The 21,676-nt window shown below is 36.2% G+C and overlaps 1 protein-coding gene and 1 non-coding gene across 6 annotated transcripts in view; one reads left to right on the forward strand and one right to left on the reverse strand.

Moving 5' to 3' along the window:
* Positions 1-21,676, reverse strand: part of BRAF (B-Raf proto-oncogene, serine/threonine kinase) — a 145,614-nt gene that overhangs the window by 40,200 nt on the left and 83,738 nt on the right. For all 5 annotated transcript variants that reach the window (XM_059711989.1, XM_059711990.1, XM_059711991.1 and 2 more), the window contains 5 exons: positions 19,450-19,486; positions 15,623-15,759; positions 14,168-14,285; positions 10,609-10,693; positions 9,602-9,778 (listed from right to left, as the gene is read on the reverse strand). In XM_059711989.1, coding sequence (XP_059567972.1) covers positions 9,602-9,778; positions 10,609-10,693; positions 14,168-14,285; positions 15,623-15,759; positions 19,450-19,486 — 554 coding nt within the window. The remainder of the gene's footprint in view (positions 1-9,601; positions 9,779-10,608; positions 10,694-14,167; positions 14,286-15,622; positions 15,760-19,449; positions 19,487-21,676) is intronic.
* Positions 15,050-15,151, forward strand: LOC132211570 (U6 spliceosomal RNA). The gene has a single exon (XR_009447484.1). It is a non-coding gene; the product is annotated as a U6 spliceosomal RNA (small nuclear RNA).

Below are 21,676 nucleotides of genomic sequence, written 5' to 3' on the forward strand. Positions count from 1 at the left end.
GGTGTGGGAAGAGACTGGACAAAAATCGTACACCTATGGATGAGGACAGTGGGGGGTGGGTAAGGGCAGAGAGTGGAGTGGGAACCTGGTGGAGGGGAACTATGGGGAGAAAAAAGAGGAACAATTGTAATAATCTGAACAATAAAGATTTAAAAACAAACAAACAAAAAAATGTGTGGTTCATGGGTGGAAAACATGGTGGCATGATGAAGGTACAAGGGAAGATAAAGGTGTTCTTGATGGATGGTGTCAATCTTTTCAACATATCTGATACAAAGAAATATAGTGAGAATACAGTAGATAGAAATATAACTAGAGAGCTGAGAGAAAATTTCTGATCAAGAAAATACTTGATAATTAAGATATAAATATGATTGCTGAGCTAGCCTAGTAGAAATTGTTTAGCATAAACCTATTATAGGTCAAAGTTGCATATAGCTGCAACTTGAAATAACATTACCTCATTGAACCTGGGACCTTTCAGCCTGCAGGCCAACACTCTGTCCACTGAGCCAAACCAGTTAGAGCATGATAGGTTTCTCTTAGGAGTCACCTTCCTTGAAGAAATATAATGTGTATTCTTTTATTGTTTAAAATCTGCTTTTCTAACTTTTATCTCATTTAATAAATCTCTTTCTGTAGCCCTGGCCGGCTTGGCTCAGTGGATAGAGCGTCAGCCTGCGGACTGAAGGGTCCCAGGTTCGATTCCGGCCAGGGGCACATTCCTGAGTTGCGGGCTCGATCTCCGGTGGGGGGTGTGCAGGAGGCAGCCGATCAATGATTCTCTCTCATCATTGATGTTTCTATCTCTCTCTCCTTCTCCCTTTCTCTCTGAAATCAATAAAGAAATATAGTATATAAAAAATAAAAATCTTTCTGTAACACATCTTCTATAACAAAAAGCAGCAAAAGAACAGAATCCAGGTCTATATAATAATGGAAGATTGGAAAGGGACTCAAATTCCCCAGCCAAAAACATGGGAATGAATAGCATATCCCAATTCCCACATAATATAATGTTCCAGAGTAATTGCTACATAGACTGACACTAGAACACAACTTCCTAAGCACCTACCAGTCATAAAAAGATAACACATAACTGGTTGAGGGTAGAAAGGGAAACAAGAATAAATGAACTTTACTTGCTGCAGCTGATACACAAGTCTGTTATTAGGACAATTAAATTACCTCCTTCTTACCTTTCTAGAGATGTTAATGAGAAACTTACAGCTTTTACAAAAGTAGTAGGAAATAAAAAAACATATGCTACAAATTATTATGAGTATCATAATCTTGATAGGTTTCTCTTTTTAAAAAAAATATTTTATTGATTTTTTACAGAGAGGAAGGGAGAGGGATAGAGAGTTAGAAACATCGATGAGAGAGAAACATCGATCAGCTGCCTCCTGCACACTCCCTACTGGGGATGTGCCCGCATCCAAGGTACATGCCCTTGACTGGAATTGAACCTGGAACCTTTCAGTCCGCAGGCCGACGCTCTATCCACTGAGCCAACCACTGAGCCAAACCCGTTAGGGCATGATAGGTTTCTCTTAGGAGTCACCTTCCCTTGAAGAAATATAATGTCTACCTACAGAATCATTGAATCTTAAGGCTTGGAAATCACCTAGGAAAATTTGTTCTCTATGCTGCTTCTTTCAAACTCTTATCCAAGATTCAGCCTTTCACATTCTTTTTAGGGCATAATATAATACCCCCAAAGTAAATACAATACTCCAGATTTGATCTGATCAACAACACACACTAGAGTGAAATTCTCATCTTCATCTTCACTTGAATGTAAGACTTGAAACCATAAAACTCCTAGGAAAAAAAACTAAAGCAAACACTATAAAACTTTTATAAGAAAATAGAATTACAACCAGCTCGTGTACATGTACACACATTTTATTTATTTTAAATAGATTTTTATTGATTTCAGAGAGGAAAAGGAAGAGAGAGAGACATAAACATCACATGATGGGAGAGAATCATTGAGCGGTTTGCCTCCTGCACACCCCCTGACTGGAGATCGAGCCCCCAACCCAGGTATGTGCCCTTGACCAGAATCAAACCTGGGACCCTTCAGTCTGTAGGCCAACGCTCTATCACTGAGCCAAACTGGCTAAGGCATTTTAAAGTCTTCAGAATATTTTTATATCATTTGGTTTCATAACCATCATGATTCTTTGTGAAGCAAGCAAATGATAACAATCCACTTATGCTGATAGGAAAACCAGGGCCCAAGGACTTAAGTGTCTTGGCCACAGAGGCATAGTGAAAAGGGCATGGATTCTGAGCACACAGATCTGGGTTTGAATTCTAGCTATGTCACTTACTAGCCAAATGACTATGGATACAATACACAATTTCACTAAGCTCTGGATTTCTAACCTGTAAAATGGAGATAATATTGTTTACCTCTGTGGGTCCTTTCTTCCTTTTAACATGTTTACTAAAAGGCCTCTCACCAGTGAGCCACAAGTGGTGTAAGTTTTGAAGACAAAGCAGAAATCTCTACCCTCGAGGGGTTTACATTTTAGTATGGAAGACAGAAAATAAAATATATACCAGTAGAACATGAAAGTATTCTATAGGTGGAGAACAGGAAATGCTAAGTTGCAAGTGATTGTAATTTTAGGCCAGGAAGGGCCTCTTTTCAAATAACATTTTGAGTAAAGATTTAGAAGGGAGGGAGAGTCATGCAGATGTGGGATAAGAAACACAGCAGGCAGAGGGACTAGCAAGGCAAAGCCCAACAGGCATGCGCTTACCATGTTCTAAGGATGATAAGAAGGCAAACTGTGGTTTGGAAGAGAGGGAATATGAGGGACAAGAACAGCAAATGAGATGAGAAGTAACAGAAAAGGCAGTGGAAGAGGAAGGATGGTGGTGGTGGTCACACTGAGAAAGGCCCATTGTAAGGACTTTGGTTTCCTTTCAGAGTGAAATGTGGAGACACTGCAGCAGAGGAGCAACATAATCTGACCTAAGTAGTTTTTTTCTTCTTTTTTAATTCTTATTGAATTTATTGGGGTGACACTGGTTAATAAAATTATACAGGTTTCAGGTACACAATTCCACCCACACCATCTGTACACTGTATTGTGTGTTCACCACCACAGCATGACCTAAGTCTTTTTATTAAAAAATATTTTTATTGATTTTAGAGAGGAAGGGAGAGAGAGAGAAACATCAATGATGAGAGAATCATTGACCAGCTGCCTCTTGCACGCCCCACACGGGATCAAGCCTGCACCCCGGGCATGTGCCCTGAGTGGGAATCGAACTGTGACCTCCTGATTCATAGGTCAATGCTCAACCACTAAGCCACGCTGGCTGGGCTGACCTAAGTCTTAAAAGAATCACTCTGGCTGCTGTGTTGAGAATAAAATGAAGGTAGGTAAGGGTGAAAGCAGGCACTATCCAGATAAGAGCTAATGGTGGCTTGAATCAGAGTGATAGAAAAATAAGTGATGAGAAGTTGTAAGATTCTAGATATATTTAGAGCTAGAACCAACAGGAGTTGATAAGAGATTGATTATGTAATGTGAGAAAGAGAGGAGTCAAAGATAATTACAAAATGTTAGACTTAAGTGACAGAAAGAATAGAGCTGCCTACTATTGAGATGAAAAGAATGTACGAAGACCAGGCTTGAGAAAAAAAGATCAGGACCTCAGTTTTAGACACATAAAATTTGAGATGCTCATTAGACAAGTGGAAATGTTGAGCAGTTGGATATGACATCTGGAAATCAGAGGAAATGAATTGGCAGGAGACTGGCACAGCAATGGTAATTAAATGGTGTGTCAAGCCATGAAGGTGGATGGAATCCAGGGAAAGGAGATCCCTGGAGTATTCCAACATTTAGAGAGGTTACAGATTGAAGAAGAACCAGATGAGAAAGAACAGATATTAAGAAGAAAGAAAAATCAGAAGAATATATTTTAAAGCAGTCCTCCTCCTCCCCCTCCTTCCCCTCCCCTCCCCCTTCTCTCTCTCTCTCTCTCTCTCTCTCTCTCTCTCTCTCTCTCTCTCTCTCTCTCTCAAAAGAAGACACAAGCAAACATATCCTTGCATGAGGATTAAAAAAAAAAAAAAAAAAGACTGTGTTTCATAGCCCTGGCCAGGTAGCTCAGTTGGTTCGAGCATCGTCCCGATACACCAAGGGTGTGGGTTTGATCCCTGGTCAGGGCACATACAAGAATCAACCACTGAATGCATAAATAAGTGAAACAACAAATCACTCTCTCTCATCAATGAATAAGAACGTGTTTCATGAAGAAGGATGAGATCAACTTCATGTTTTTGATAGATCAAACAGATTGAGAACTGAGAATTGAACAATGGATGTAGCCACATGGTAACCACCTTATTAGGAGATATTTTAGTGTAGGGTCGGGTTAAAACTGATTGGAGTGGGGTCTAAGATAAAAGTGAAGATAAATCAAGAGACTGAGTAGCAACAACTCTTTTGAAAAGTTTTACTGTAAAGAAAAGAAGAGGAATGAGGTGATAGCTTGAGAGGAAAGTGGGAATAAGGGAGGGACCTCTACAACTTTTGTATTATGAAATTTTTAAGCACAGAGAAAAGCTGAAAGAATGGTACAATAACCAATCAGATGCCTTCCACCGAGATTCAATAATTGTCAATATTCTCCCAAATATGTATTATAAGAAAAATGTTTTAAAATGTAAGAAAATACAGTAGAAAAGGCAAACCTGATGGTGAACAGGGAAGATCTGCTTAAAAGACCTCAGTGAGTAGGGAAAAGGGATGGGATCTAGTACACAAACTGGAAGGACTGGCTTTCACTCTTAGTGATAAGACAGAAAACTGAGCTTGAATGTAGGTAGTAGGTAGATTAATGTTGTGGTGGATGCTTCTAATTCTCTTAGTGAAATGGCAAGCTGACTGTTCTTGGATAACAGGTGTTAGAGGTTGGAGGTCAGAGGAAGTGATAGTGTCTAGGAGACAAGAAGCTATCGAATGGAAAGTATGACTTTCCACTGTAAGACATTAAGGGCCCACTTAAGGTTGTTGAAAGGACTGACTAAATTGGAGAAACAGCATGGCGTAAAAGGTTAAGGGAATGCACTCTGACACATAAGTGCTGGGGCAAGTTACTTGACCTTTCCATACCCTAGTTTCTTCATCAGTAAAATGAGGATAATAATAGGATCTATTTCACAGGGTTGTTGAGGTTTAAATGAGGTTGTATATATAAAGTACACAGAGCAATGTCTGGCATGTAGTAAGTACTATAATCACTAAATACATTACAATATATATAAAAAACCATAGAACATAGTTGGTATTTAAAAAAGAGGGAGAGACTTATCAGTATGTAGTAGAGCTCGAGTCAGAGCATGTATTTATTGACCAGTAAAGATGTTTAAAATAAGAGTTAGTGAAAAAGGGCAACACAAGTAGGATTCCATATTTAAAAACAACAACAACAAACCATTGTGTTTAATATTAAAATAATGAATTGTGAAATAATACACAAAAATATTAATGGTAAGTCTCTCTTGATGATAGATTACTGGTGGTTACTTATGTTCACATTTTCAAAATAACTTTTATTTTGAAATTAAGAAAAACTGCAACAAAAAACAATGTAGAGTTCACTCAGTCTCACCATAATCAATCCTGTTAATTTCTTTACACATTTGCCTCCTGTTCTTTTTTAAGTTTATACTTGTAAAAAGGTTATGAAAATAAAACATAACTGTAGAATCATTTTTATTAAAAGACAATCATAATGTTACAGGTAAAGCTAAAACACTTCTGCTTGACAGCTGCCTCCAACTTGACCCCTTGTGCCATTCCTGGAGACAACCACTATTGAGCTTGGTGTGTGCCTTCTAATCCTTACTTAAAAAAACTTTTACATGTAAATGATTGTATGACTTTAAAAATCCAATATAAAATATGTTTTGAAAGGGGACATATGTAATACTTTCAACAATAAATAATTATAAATATCAACATTTAAACTTTTTTTTTGTTATCAAAAGTTTCTTTTAAAGCATCTGTTCTTGTTTCATGGATAGAAAAACCTCCTTTTATAGCTGAGAAAACTGACAGTTTTGGGGGGGAGGGGTATTTCTTTCCTTGCATTGTTTGTTTATTCCTAGTTGCCTTCCCCTTCCCCCCATTGGTTTGGTCTTTCTCATGGGCATCAGAGACTTTCCCTCTGATGTCTGTGGTGAGCCAGAGATGATTTCAGACTGAGTGAAGGGCTAAAAAGCTGTCTGAAAGCTTTAGCATATAGTTGGGCTGTTTTTGAACTTCCCTGTACAGTGATCTAGGTCAGCAAACTCATTAGTCAACAGAGCCCAAAATCAACAGTACGACGATTGAAATTTCTTTTAAGATCCAAATTTTTTAAACTTAAACTATATAGGTACATTGTTATTAACTTAATTAGGGTACTCCTAAGGCTTAGGAAGAGCCACGCTCAAGGGGCCAAAGAGCCGCACGTGGCTTACGAGCCGCAGTTTGCCGACCACGGATCTAGGTGGACTTCCTGAAGTCACCACCTTTGGGTCTTTCCTCTCAGTTGGTAAGATTCTTCACAGAAGACTCTTCCAATGTTTTGTGTGAAGGGGAGAGTTTAGCTGCTAGCATTCTGGGAACCAAATGAAAAGAGAGTGCTGAGGAACTCCCCATTCATTGTTCAGTAAGGAGTCAGCCCTATTTCTAATAAAGTGCCCATTCCATATCCCCAGTCCAGAGATAATTGTTTTTCTCTCTCTAGAGAATAAACTTTCAGTCTACTGCCAAGGTAGGGATGGGACAGTCACCCAGTGCAAAAAGCAGATGAGATTTTGAGAAGTTTTCCAGATAGGCCTTTTCATTTATGTCCTCTCCCTCCTCCAGAAATACCTGGCACTGCCAATGCTTGAGACTTTTGAGGATTCTGTAGTTAAATCAGGTTAGTTTTCATTTCTCCATGGCCAACTAATGATGTAGCTTTTTTAGTAAGTCCATGATTATTTCTCCATTTGTTTCCTAGCTTATAAGATGTTGTTGCTATTATTTCCTTTTTCTGTTATCTCCAACCTTATATGTTTATGCTTAAAAAAGAATCCTTTATTATAGTTTCAGTGGAGTTTCAAAAGATAGCATAAATCTGTCATCTTATCTGAAACCCACATAGCTATTTTATTTATTCTGTTTTTAACTTCATTGTGGTAAACTACAGGGTACCTCCCCCTCAAATGTATACACACTTTAACAGCTGATAGCTCAATTTTGAAAATGAAATATGTATTAATAAACTCTCCTGTATAATTATTCAAAGTGTCTGTATACATTTTTTGGGACGCTATATCTATATCTATATCTATACCTAGATATAGATATATGTGCATATATCTATATATATGTCATAAAACTTCCCATTTTAACAATTTTTACGTGTACAATTCAGTGACATTAAGTACACTCGCAATGTTGTGCACCCACCACCATCTATCAAAAATTTTTTATTATCCCAACCTTCATTTCTGTTTTCTTTAATTTCTTTCAGCAATGTTTTATACTTTTTTAGAGTACAATCTTTTATCTCCTTGGTAAAACTTATTCCTAGGTATTTTATTCTTTTGGATACACTGGAAATGGAGATTTTTTCTTTTTAATTAATTTTTAAAAATTAAATTTATTGAGGTAACAATGGCTAATCACATTATATAAATTTCAGGTGTATGATTTTATAATATGACATCTGTATGCTCTATTGTGTGCTCACCATTCAATATCTAGTCTCCTTCCATCACCTTGTATTTGACCCCCTTTGCTGTCCTCATCCTCCTTCCCACCTCCATTCCCCCTGGTAAACGCCACACATAGAGCCATGTTCTACATTCATAGCCAGGTATACTCATTATATATTGATTGCTACTTAAAATGCCAGCAAAGTATTTCAGAGTAGATAAATAGACTTCAAGGGTTTACACTTACAGATCCCAAACTGAAAGCAATGGAAAAATATTGCTCCATTCACCAACTATTCCCCAGACTACAGAACTATTCCAATTTGATAGTGTTCTTCTCTACTGTCATTTCTTGTCTTAATCAATACTGGCATTTGACTGCCCCATCACTGTTTCTAAAAATAATTTTCATTACTATTCTTTGCTGCCTCTGTTTATAGCAAAAGCCTTTTCCCCTCTGATATCCTTTTATTACTTTGTGGACTATTTTTCCCTTCCTTGACATTTCTCAATTTTGGCATGAGAAGGATTTGGGTTCTTTTTTCTAAAAGGTGACCTTAACAATAATACTCAGTTAATCCTTCTTAATTTTTATTTCACAGATATATACTGAGTACCTATCATAGGCCAGGCCCTGTTCTAGGCATTAGGGATAAAACAATGAACAAAACAAAGCCCCTGCTCTCTCATACAGCTTCTATGCTAGTGGGAATGTCAGACAATAAACAAATATGTCATATGGAGTTGGGTGTTAAAAATACAAAAACAAAGATAGGGTACAGAGAGTGACAGGGTGGGGTAGGAATATTAGTTAGTTATATAAGGCAGTGATTTTCAACCATTTTCATCTTATGGCACACATAAACTAATTACTACAATTCTTCAGCACACCAAAAAATATACTTTTTGCAATCTGACAAAAACAAAGGTATAATTTTGACTTATTCACACTGAATGGCTATTGTGTTGGCTGAACTTTTTTCACTTGACAATCTAAAGGAAAAGAGGTCAGTGCATGTTTTGGATTTGCATGTTTTAAATCTCTTGCAGCTCACTGGTTGAAAATCGGCTTGCTGGTTGAAAATCGCTGATGTAAGGTGATCAGAGAAGGCTTTTATTAAAAGATGACATTTGAAGAGAGACATGGAGAGAAAGCTCCATGGATATTTGTGGCATGAGTATACCAAAGAGAAAATAACAAGTACAAAGGCCCTGAGGAGGGTGTGTGCTTGGAGCAGGGTGGTGGAAGTGGGGGGTGGGGAGTAAGCTTTGTCTCTCTCACAATGTTCACTGTATTTGCTATGATTTACTCTTAAAAAGTTTTAATATAACCTTTCAGATTTGAACAGATTCAAATTCTGGCCTATGGTAAATTTTATAAAGTTACTTTTATCTTTTAAATTACAGAGCATAATTCAGTGGATATGAACAACTCAACTTGAAATCCTCACAAAGGACCAGAATATAGATTTTCATTTTACTTTATTGTATGCAAATGAAAATATGGAAACTTGGAGAAAATAATTTGAAAGAATAACTAAGAATTATTTTATATTCTTCTATAACTGCTAGTGATTTTTAGTGGTCTTTTGCTTGCCTTTTTATTTTCTGAACCATTATTGCTTAGCTAAATCACTGCATGCAGAACATAAATTTGCAGTCACATATTTATTATTAAATACTTTGTATGTTTTGAAGACTGTAAAACAGACTATTTTATTTCTTAGTATCATATTGCAAGCCATTAGTTAAAAGTGTCTATATGTTGTTAGATAGTAATTTAAAAAACAATCCAAAAGATTATCAGCTGAAATCTTTAAAACACCCTCAATGGTCTTCAAAAGTAATTTACAAGAGATTTATCAGAATGGAACTTACTCCATGCCCTGTGCGGTCTGCCGTGCAATATCTATAAGTTTGATCATCTCAAATTTGGTCTCAATGATGTGGAGATGGTGATATAAGCTGGAGCCCTCACACCACTGGGTAACAATAGCCAGTTGTGGCTTTGTTGAATAGCCCATGAAGAGTAGAATATTTACATGTCGAGTTTTCCTATAAAAAGAAATGTGAAAGTAAACACTAAATGTCGATAAACTTCAGCAAATCTTTAAAAAAGGCCAAAGAAGTCTACTTATCAGTAAGATTTTGTCAGAAAAAGGTATTTTGAAAAAGGCAAAAGAAGGAAAAATTTAGAAGAGACTTTAGTAATTGTCTAGTTTAACATTCTACTCTTTTCAGAAATATCTTTTTAAATATACTAAACAGGCAACTAGACGTTGCTTAAATACCTTCAATTATGGAAAGTTCATCACTATTTCTAACCCCCCCCCCCCTTTTTTTAAGTGGTTCTAGTTTTAGATTTTTTGGTTAAGAAAGAATCATTTTCCTACGACTTCCCCACTGGCTTCCCTGTCCAAAGACTCTCTGGACTAAGAGTCTTTACTCTATGGAACATGAGCTTTCTATGGACCCAATATCCTCAGTTCTGTTGATTACTTTGCCCCCCCTGCAGTTCTAGAATCGCCCCCTTTAGTTGTCCTTGCCTATACATACTGCAGTTTGTTAATGTTCCTCAAGTTCCAGGGCATGATGTAATATCTAAATGTGTTCTGGTAAGATTACAATCTTGGGAGTATTATTTACATAAGTGGAAGTATTATTTCTCATAATCAGAATACTACATTAATCCACTCTAAGCTTAATTCTCTGATCAGCTGTACAATATAATATTGCATAACACTTAAAAGAATATGGTTAAAGTTAAAATCTACTCAAACTCTTTTTATCTATTTTGAGTAAGTATAGCAAACAGTGGCAACCACTGGAAAACAGGAGTGAAAGAAGATACTGTCTCTGGAAAACAATAGTTCATACTAACTCACCTGAGTACTCCTACTTCATTCTTAAAGGCCTGTAACTGCTGAGGTGTAGGTGCTGTCACATTCAACATTTTCACTGCCACATCACCTATAAGGTAATTGTCAATCCAAATGTCATTCTATTTTTTAAGATTTAAAAATATTAAAAACTCTTGTGTATTTTCATGAATTACCACAGCCTTAAATCCACACCATTATTAAACTGCTTTATGATGTAACTTATGAAATAAATTATATCATACCTTCCTTAATTGCATTAATTTTCTAAGGCTAACACTAAACCAACAATAATACTCTTATACTGATATTTCAAAATACCAATCCAAAAAAGATATCCAACCTTGTTTTTCATCTGGAAATTTAATTTAACCAGTTAAGTACCCATGATATTTTCCAGGTTACTTAACAATATTAAATTAGACACATGTACTGACTAAATGTTTAAACTAAAAATCACAGGTCAAACGGAGCTAGGCTGAAATAGAAAACTACAAAACTTCTTTATTAGAGTACTTAACATTTTTTTCAAATCTACAGATCACTTGTTGCTTTGCTTAGGCAAGTTATTTTTAAAAAAAACTTTGCCCTAGCCAGTTTGGCTTGGTGGATAGAGCGTTGGCCTGTGGACTGAAGGGTCTCAGGTTCGATTCCGGTCAAGGGCATGTACCTTGGTTGCGGGCACATCCCCAGTAGGGGGTGTGCAGGAGGTAGCTGATCGATGTTTCTCTCTCTTCCATGTTTCTAACTCTCTATCTCTCTCCCTTCCTCCCTGTAAAAAATCAATAAAATATATTTAAAAAAACAAAAACCAAAAAAACTTTATGTGAAACAGGTAGAACTCACACACACTGCCAGTGGGTGTGCAACTTGGTGTAACCACTTGAAACACTGCTGGCAATATCTACTAAAACTGAATATATGTATATACAGTGGCCCCATAATTCTTTTCTAGATATATAGCCAGCAAAAATGGACAAATATGCTCATCAACTGACATGACTGAACTAAAAATGTTCACAGCAGCAGCATTTGCAATAGGCCAAAACTGGAAACTATTAAAATTCTCATTACATAGTAGATAGAAAAAGAAATCATTTTATAGATCATGAATGATCTACAATTACACACAACAATGCAGATGAATCTTATAAACAATGTTGAGTGAAAGGAGTGAGTCACAAAAGAATATATACTGTTAGATTTCTGCTAAAACCAGGATAGTGGTTGCCCTTGGGGGAGGAGGACGAGGAGGATTTCTACAATACTGGTAATGTTCTGTTTACTGACTACAGATGTGTTTACTTTGTGATATTTTAGCTACTTGAACACTTACATGCACTTTTATGTATATTATACTTCAGTATAATTAAATTAACTTATTTTTCCTGATTATCAAAGTTATATGGTGCTCACAGTAGAAAAATTAAACATTTTGAAGAAATAAAGAAAAAATATTTCCCATAATCATATCACACACATAAATGAACATTATTAATATATTGATATATATCCTACTAGGCTTTTAAATATATCAGTATAGATATTTATGAATTCATGTGAAAAGATAACCTAAAAAGACATGTACTCAAATACTGATGATCATTTTAAAAATTGTTATATATAATCCCATGTAGCACCATAATATGGGATATTTTACATGCTGCTCTGTAAAGTTTAATATAACATAGACACCTTTCCATAGCCATAAATATAAATCTACCATACTATTTTAATTTCTATATAATCATACATGGAGGTTATCAATGTATTTATATAATACTCTACTAATGGGCACTTCCATTTAGTTCCATTTTTCATTAATATCAAATCTCTAATTAATGTACTTGCACACACGTTTGTTCCTGTCCAATTACTTCCTCATTATAAAGTTCTACAAATGGAATTATTGGCTTGATATACATATTGCCAAATTTCTCTCCAGAAAATTTGTAGAAATTTCTTTTTCCACCAGCAGCATTATAATCACAACTCTAATTATGACCAATTTTAAAAAATTCTTTGTCAACTTGAGAAGCAAATAATGATTCCTATTTTTTGATTTTGCAATTCTGATAACTAGTGAGGCTGAACTTTTTTTATGTTTTCACTCCATTTCTTCCTTTTGTAAGTACACTTTTAATATACTTGTAGTTTATAATACAAATCCTATCTAATAATAGACAAACATGGTAATTGACCATACCTTCGCTAAGCCTCCCATGGGCTAATTAGTGTGATATGCAAATTAACCACCAACAAAGATGACAGCTAATTTGCATACTGCAGGCAGGGCGGGCCAGCGCCATCCCACCTGCCCTGCCGCCATCTGGGCCTGCTATCTGCGACCCGGGGCAGCGGGCATCCCATGTGTGACCTGACCCGGGGAGGCTGGGCGGTGCAGCAGCAATCGGCCAGCCCGCCCGGACGCCATCCGGGCATCCCGTGTGTGACCCGACCTGGGGCGGCCTGCCAGAGCAGCAGCGATCAGCCGGCCTGCCTGGGCGTCCTGTGTGCAACCCGACCCGGGGCAGCCTGGCGGGGCAGTAGAGATCCGCCGGCCCGCCCAGGCATCCCGTGTGCGACCCGACCCAGGGCGGCGGGGCGGGACAGCGTGGCTCCTCTGTCACCCCAGCTTCCTCATCACAGCTCCCTTGGGGGCCTAAGCCTTTAGTCGGACATCCCCTGAGGGATCCCTGGCTGCCAGAAGGATGTCTGACTGCAAGCTTAGGCCTGATACTCTGGGGAGTGGGCCTAAGTCGACAGGTGGACATCCCCTAAGGGGTCCTGGACTGCAAATGGGCACAGGCCAGGCTGAGGTACCGCCCCCCCCCCCCCACGAGTGCACAAATTTTTGTGCACTGGGCCTCTAGTAAAAGTATAAGCAGAAAAATTATCCAAGAAAAAACATCTTGGGGATTAGCTACCCTGGAGAATCATCATTTTTTTTTTAATACATTTTTATTGATTTCACTGAGGAAGGGAGAGTGAGAGAAACATCAATGAGAGTGAATCATGGATCAGCTGTCTCCTGCATGCCCCACACTGGGGATCGAGCCCACAACTTGGGCATATACCCAGACTGGGAATCAAACCATGACCTCAACCACTGAGCCACGCCAGCCAGGTGAGAATCATCATCTTTAAAAACTGTAACTAAGCCCAGCTGGTGTGGCTCAGGAGGTCATGATTCGATTCCTCGTCAGGGCACATGCCCAGGTTGTGGGCTCGATTCCTAGTGGGGGCATGCAGGAGGCAGCTAATCCATGATTCTCTCTCATTATTGATGTTTCTCTCTCTCTCTTCCTCTTCCTTCCTTCTCTGAAATCAATAAAAATACATTTTAAAAACTGTAGCTAATATAATGATAGGAGACCTGATGGCTATGAATCCAGTTTTTATTTTCCATAATTTTTATTAGAAATCTTTAATAACTCTTGGATATAATAAAAAAAAAAGTTTAATGATACAAAAAGCGAATACTCCCTTTGATTTTTAAAAAATAAGTTATTAGATATTTCCTATTATTATAACTTGTGACAAGGTCACCATACTATATACATACCATGCCACTTCCCCTTGTAGACTGTCCCAAATGACCCGGAACCAATTCTTTGTCCTACTGTGATCTGCCCATCAGGAATCTCCCAATCGTCACTTGAATCCCGTCTACCAAGTGTTTTCTTAATAAAAATAGTGCAAAAGTCAATCCAAAGCAAACAAAAAAAAGGGAAAACCTTGTTTCACACTAATTACATTCTCCCCTGTGTCTGAGTGTGAAAGGGACATTAAACACACACACACACACACACACACACACACACACACACTCTGGAAGAATAATAGAAGTATAATTCTTATAATACAGAACTTAAATTGAAGAACTAAGTCAGTTCTTCAAGGCTACTAACAGGCAATATAAGTATCTGTGACTAGTTTTGGCTCCAAAGGCCAAAATTTTAAATTAACATACTATGATTACTGTTCATAATTTACCTCCTTACTTTCTTCTAGTCAGTGCTAAATTTCCTCAGATATCTTATCTGATCCAGTCTCTTAAAAAACTGTCAATATATACAATCACTTTGGTAGGGTAAAGAATCCACCTATCCAACATATACTATTACTAACTAATGCTAATATTAAATTGTTAGTTTTTAATATGTATTTATTGTGCAGCAGAAAGTTATTTTTTCAAATAGGAAAGAATATCATTTGGTAAATATTTGAATTTCAGATAAACCCTTTAACAGCAGTTGCCACTGGTGGTCCATAAGGTCCAAAAGGTTGGTGACCGCTGCTTTAGAACATATATGCCTAATAATGCTTCCTAAAATACTAGGCTTACCCCTTTTTCCTTATTTTAAAAAGAGAACACTACAGTTGACCCTCAAATATGGGGAGCTTAAGGGTGCTGACTCCCAGAGCAGTGGAAAATTGGTGTATAGTGCTCCCTTTGGCAGCACATATACTAAAAAATTGGAACCATACAGAGAAGATTAGGATGCACAAGGATGACACGCAAATTCGTGAAGCGTTCCATATTAAAAAAAGAAAGAAAGAAAATTGGTGTATAACTTTTGATTTCTCCCAAAACTTCATTATAATGGTCTCTTGGTATCTGTTGGGGATTAGTTCCAGGACCAATACTGCTTTCAATTCTTGGTCCAGTGAATCACAGATGCAAAACCTGGGAATATGGAGGGCCAACTGTCTATTTACTGAAAAAAATACACACCAGCATGTAAGTAGATCCATGCAATTCAAATTCTTGTTATTCAATGGTCAACTGTATTCTTACTCTTTTGAAACTACCTTTAACTTAATTGCATTAGAGTTGAGAGCATAAATCTCTGTTGTGCAAATATGCTCTAAGCAAACAATTATCAGCTCTTAATTTTATTTGATTACGGGAATTCTGTGTCACATATGGACATATCATTATATCTAAACGTGACATTAGATTTGGCTCTGACTTCTATAAAGAACACAGAAGAATAAAGATATCATATACTTTTACCATTCGATTCCTGTCTTCTGAGGATGAAGATGATTTTCTTTCCCGCTGAGGTCCTGGAGATTTCTGTAATGCTTTCACATTAGTGAGTGAGCCAGGTAATGAGGCAGGGGGGGTGGCAGATAAACCTGTAGTTGACCCTAAGTTAGTGAAAGGAAAAATGTATCCATTAAAGGAAGATCAAGCATGTTTATTTATTGGTGGCAGAGGGTGTGGGGAGATTTAGACTTATTTAAAAAATACAGTGCATGTTCAAGTATAGAACTTTTAGAAAGGATAGGCCAAAAAGGGGCCTCATTTGGTAATTAGTACTATAATTTCTTTTAGTTTTCTGGCCAATTTAATGACCCTTGAAACATCTGATTACAGATATACACTTTGCTTATTGGTGCATTTTCTAAGAAGAATCTCTCTAAAATAAGAGATAAATACTAAACAATATTTCCAAGGTTCTTTTTCTTTGACTTAAAAAATCAAAAAAGCAAAATCAATTGAACAGCCTATAAAAAACAACAACTTTATTTTGTTGCTTCAGCAAATAAATATAAATCAATATAAAAAATATAATATAAAAAAAGATGGAAATCCCCAAATGGAAACATATTCTAATGGCCACAATGTCGAAAATATTTGGCTTCTTCATATTAGCCACTACATTGAAAAAAGAAAATCCTACACCACATACTAGACTACTTAAGAGTGAGAGACTCTGGTCAGTTTCATCAGTTCCTGAAGGCTTAGTCTAGGAAACAAATATGATTTGTTGCCTGTATACAACAAAGCCAACGGTTTCTCAAGCTTCTCTGAATAATCCCTGACTGCCTTTATAAGTGAGAGCAAAGTAAGTGATATGGCATCTCAGCCAAGTTACTACAAATGGAAATATTCTATCAGTCAACTGAGTCCACGGGGTGTATTCTTTGAAAGTGGACTCAGTTGGCAGGGTTGCATACTTTCTGATGGGTACTTTTCCAAATGCTGGCTCAGTGGCAATAATTCTAAGTTCATGTACAGTACCTTGTTCAGAGTAGTTCAGGACAATGACTCATAGTAGGGCCTGAGTACAGTTAAGTAGGACTGAGATATCAAAAAATATTTGCACATACAGAACAAAAAGACTTCAAGAGAATTTAAAAAAAATATTACTATTCTTTGGAAAGGGGCAGTCACTATCTTTCAAACAGGGATACCAATGGCAACATTTAAATCTGTGTAGAAATTTTATCATTATTACATCACAGGTTACCTACCATGTGAAATTTCCATAATCTCATCTGTAAATTTCTAAAAGAAAATGGAATGTCTATTAACTAGAGCACAATCCATTTTCTACCTTCTATTAATAATTTTCAATATCATAAAGCCTTAACTGTTAGCCCAGGCCTCCCAGTTCTGATCTACTTAGTACTGTACTGATATTATTAAATTATGCCACTTGGTCCTGTATGACTTCCAGCCCATTCTATGGATTTTCTGAGAAACAGCTGGACTGAGAGCAAAAATCTGAAACACCACCACTATGTTCAGAATAACTGGCAGACACTAGCAAAATCCAGTAAATTCTTTAAAACTATTTATAGCAAACTCCTGCCTCAATTTTGACTTTATTTTAAAAAAATCAGTTTAACTACTAATTAAAGTTATGGCAAAATAAAATGGGAGATTGAAATTATACTGCTTTTTTTCTCAGATTAAGGCGTAACTGAAAGTATCAATCCTCAAATTTCCTGAAGTATGCCAAAATATCCCAAATACATTAAAAATATTTTCAAAGCTCCCTACCTCTGATATAATATAAAATATACATGTCCTACATTTAAAAAAGGACACTGCTGATAATACAGAAAAAATAAAGGCAAAAGTCTAGTAAAATCTCATAATAGGGATTTCCATTTCCATTTTTACTTTTTTAGAAACCAAAAAAATTGATAACAAGTATTAACAGTCATCAAGGTGACCACGTAAATAGATTAAAATAAAAGGAATTCAAGTAGGACACCCCCTCCCACGTTATTTATTGCCACCCACTGAGTTTAAGAAGTTACCAAGACCAAAAAGTAATGCAACAAAAAACATGATGGAAATCTAAGACTTTTCTTGCTTTTAAAATTTATGACAGAAAGCTTGTGGTAGTGAGTATGTGTGACAAGCACATTCAGAGCATTCCAGCCAGGCCAAGCAGAAATTTAGTACTGAAAACTCTCACACTTACAAACACACGCTGTGAAGGTGAGGCACAAACAGTAGCTGTAGTTTATATTTAGTTTGCTTTGGGTGAAAACAAGAAAGAAGAGCCCAACTACCTCTGAACACTGGGCCAGGCTCAAAATCAAACACTATTTCACTGGGGACAGAATGTAGGAGGGGGCTGGGAGTCCGGGATTGGTATTTCCGAAGACAGCGCATCAGCTGGTTCAAAGGGGCTGTTAGAAGAGAAAGAGAGGGGCAGGCAGACACAGGAAGACAGACACACAGAAGAAATGAAAGAAGTCATGGGGAATAAATAAGATGAGTCGAAGCCTGCTTCACAAAATAATTCTGGATGTTTAAAACACTGTTTTCAAAATCCCAATGATTTTTTAAAAAATGACTCAGAAGAAAGGACAAGAGATGCCACTTCATTTTAGATACTATGCAGGCAGTTTTTAAGACTAAGTTAACTTTGTGATGCTAAAATGATGGCAACATTTAAATGCTGGATGTATTGGGCAAAATTTTCAAAAGCCACAGCTACTAAGACATATGAAAGTCAAACTGGCAGCAACATTAATTGGAGGGTTCATGGAATAACAAACAGAAAAAACACTTTTATAACTATATACTATAGTAAATATGAAGTCTAGAGTATTTAATGCAGAGTTATTACTTTGGTAGCTTCACAGGTACACAGAAACACAACAAAAGATGGTTTATACAATGTTCAATATAAAATATCTTTGAGACTGGGCTTAGACATTATTTTGAAGACAAAGCAGGTCACAGTGAAGAGACCAACTTTAACCAAGGTAAGTAGTATTGCAGTCCTTCCTTATTAGATAGAAGACAGCTGAAAAAGTAAATATGGAGAATCATCTAGAAGAAAACTTTAAGACAGTTTCAAATACCATCTCTTGGAAAAACATTATGTGGGGGTAAATTCTTATGTAAATTATGCAATTTTTAAGAATTTTTTAATGCAATGTTTTCTTATGCCCCCTATTTTTACTGGGTGCTAGAGTGAAAAGTCAGATAAAAATTCTATAAGAAATCTCAATTTAATTTCTTATTTGCTTATTTTATTTACTAGACAAAAAAGGGCAACTGGGCTTCTTTATTAGGGATCCATTATGTAAGATGTACATTTCAAACCCTTTTAGAAGACTGAGGGAAATAGTTGACAATATCTATCAAATTGAGAAGTTGTAACAGGCAATCCAAGGGATTCTCCAAGAATGATTTTAAAAAATCAAGTTTTAATTGATTCTAAGCTTAATATTTAAATATTGGTGGAGGTTTCCAAAAGAAATTTTGCATCTCCAGCTTTGGAGAGGGTTTGGAATCAATAAAGTGGGTAAAATAACTAAGAATCTCTCCTTGACAACCTTTTAAAATCATAGGTAGTATATTTAAGAACCCTTTTAATGTCTTCTTTTTCTCTATTCATGTTATAAATTAGTTAAAATTTTAATAGAGATAAATGATAAATACTAAAGGAGACAAAAAAAATTTGGGTTTTCTCTACACATTTTTCTCTGTGTCTGTGTTTCATGAAAGAAGCAAATATAAAGGAGACAAGCAGCAAAGCAGTTGCATTTTTCCTTGAGTTTTTAAAAACTGAAATCACCACTTACCTCCATCACTACGAAACCCTTGGTCTCTAATCAAGTCCTACAAATAAATAGTAATGTATATTTTATTCAAAGCATGTGGTAAGAAAGTAATAACAACACTGAATTTTCCACTAAGCATAAACAGAAAGGTTAATTTAAAATAACTCTGATAATTACTTCACAAAACAGAAAAAATATGAAATTAGCTAGTGAAAATGATAAAATCAAAATTTGAAGCAACCTAATCCTATACTGAAGGGATTATTAGTCCTGATTAAATGTTGAAATCCATTTCAGGCCATTCAAAACCAATGGCTGCATCAATTCTTATAAAAATTCTACTGGCACATATTAAGAGCCATAAAATGTTCATACCCTTTGATCCTGTAATTCCACTTCTGGGAATTTTTCCTAAGGAAATAATTCAGAAGAAAAAAATGATATGCACAAAGATGTTTAGTGCAGCATTATTCACCATACTAAAAAATCAGAAATAATTATTTCCCTCTTCTAGGCTTATTGACATATTGGCTAAGTAAATTACGGTGTATAAATTTAATGAGTATTATGCAGCTACTAAAATAATTATAAAGATTGAATCATGAAATGTTTACAATATAATAAAAAACAGAATAAAAAATGTACCCTGATTACAGTAATAAAAATATGATGTGTAAAGACACACTAGACGGACAAAAACAAAAATGACTCAAACAAGAGTTTTGTTAAAATCTGTCATTAAGATGTAGCTTTTTTACAACAGACAATGTTGGGGGTGAGGGGAAGAGTCTTCTGCCAACACAATGCAATTTGGATATTAATAGGCAGAACTTAGATGAATGTGTTTGCCCAATATAACTTAAACGTGAGGGATTGAATGGTCCTAAATGTCTCTAAATAGGCTTAGAGGCTCTTTGCAAACAGGCAGCTTTTTGTTTATGGGCAAAAACAAAGAGTAAATTCTTTACAAAAGTATTTCTATCATGTTCAATGTATCCTATAAAGCCTTCAACATTTTCTATAGAATTATCAACAAATACTCATAGATCTGCAAACAAGGTGCTAGGTGTTGTGTAGCTACCAATAAATATAAAATCCTGGGGGGGGGTCTCACTAACTTTCTATGTAAAGGTACTTTCATACTTTTGCATATACTATTTCCTTAACAAATGCCCTTTCTTCCTAAAACCCCAACTAGTATATTTAATGAACTCCTACGCTTTCATCTTTTACAACCTGGCTTAAATGTTGTTCCTATCTGCCATATATTCCTAGATCCAACCAGGTAGAATTTATTACCCTCTTCAATAAACTATCATTATATATTTTTTGTGATTATTTATTTTTACATGATTCATACATTAGATTATGACTTTGTTGAGGGCAAAGATTGTGTGCTAATTCATCCTTAATTCTGAATTCTGACACAGTGTCTATCCCAGAGTCAATATTAAGTCTTGTTTACTGGAAAAAGAAATGGTAAATAACAACTGAAACTGAGTGAAATGATTGACCCTGAACGAAAATGCTAAAGGGTTTACATTTCATCTTGCAATCAATGGGAAGTCAATGACAGTTTGGAACAAGGGAAGAGATAATGATAAAGGTGTAAAAATTAATATGGTGGTAGCATAAAGAATGGAATGGAGAGAGAGAAATCAATGGCAGGAAATCCATTTAGGAGAGTAATGTAGTAAAGTAAGCGGTTCAAATGAAATATAAATATGGGTCCAAATGGTGGTGGCAATAAGAACAAACCTTGGATGCATATCAAAAGGAAAAGGTGATAGATTATGACTATTTAATTATAGGGGAGGATGAAAATGCAAGGTATAAGGATGACACTCCAAATGCTCAAGCCTAACAGAACAGAATAGTGGTGACAATAAGAGATAAAGCAACATAGCCTAAACCAGCGATTTTCAACAAGTGTGTCGCAAGAATTTTTAAAATATGCTATTCCTGCCCTAGCTGGTTTTGGCTCAGTGAATAGAGCATCAGCCTGCGCACTGAAGGGTCTCGTGTTCGATTCTCATCAAGGGCACATGCCTGGGTTTTGCGTTCAATCCCTAGTAGGGGGCATGCAGGAGGCAGCCAATTAATGATTCTCTCTCATCATTGATGTTTCTATCTCTCTCTCTCCCTCTCCCAAATCAATTAAAATAAATAAAATAAAACATGCTACAAATGATTAATCAGAAATACTGACCTCTTTCCCTTAGATCAGTGGTTCTCAACCTTCCTAATG

Source organism: Myotis daubentonii, chromosome 10 (assembly GCF_963259705.1).
Source record: "Myotis daubentonii chromosome 10, mMyoDau2.1, whole genome shotgun sequence".
NCBI lineage: Eukaryota > Metazoa > Chordata > Mammalia > Chiroptera > Vespertilionidae > Myotis > Myotis daubentonii.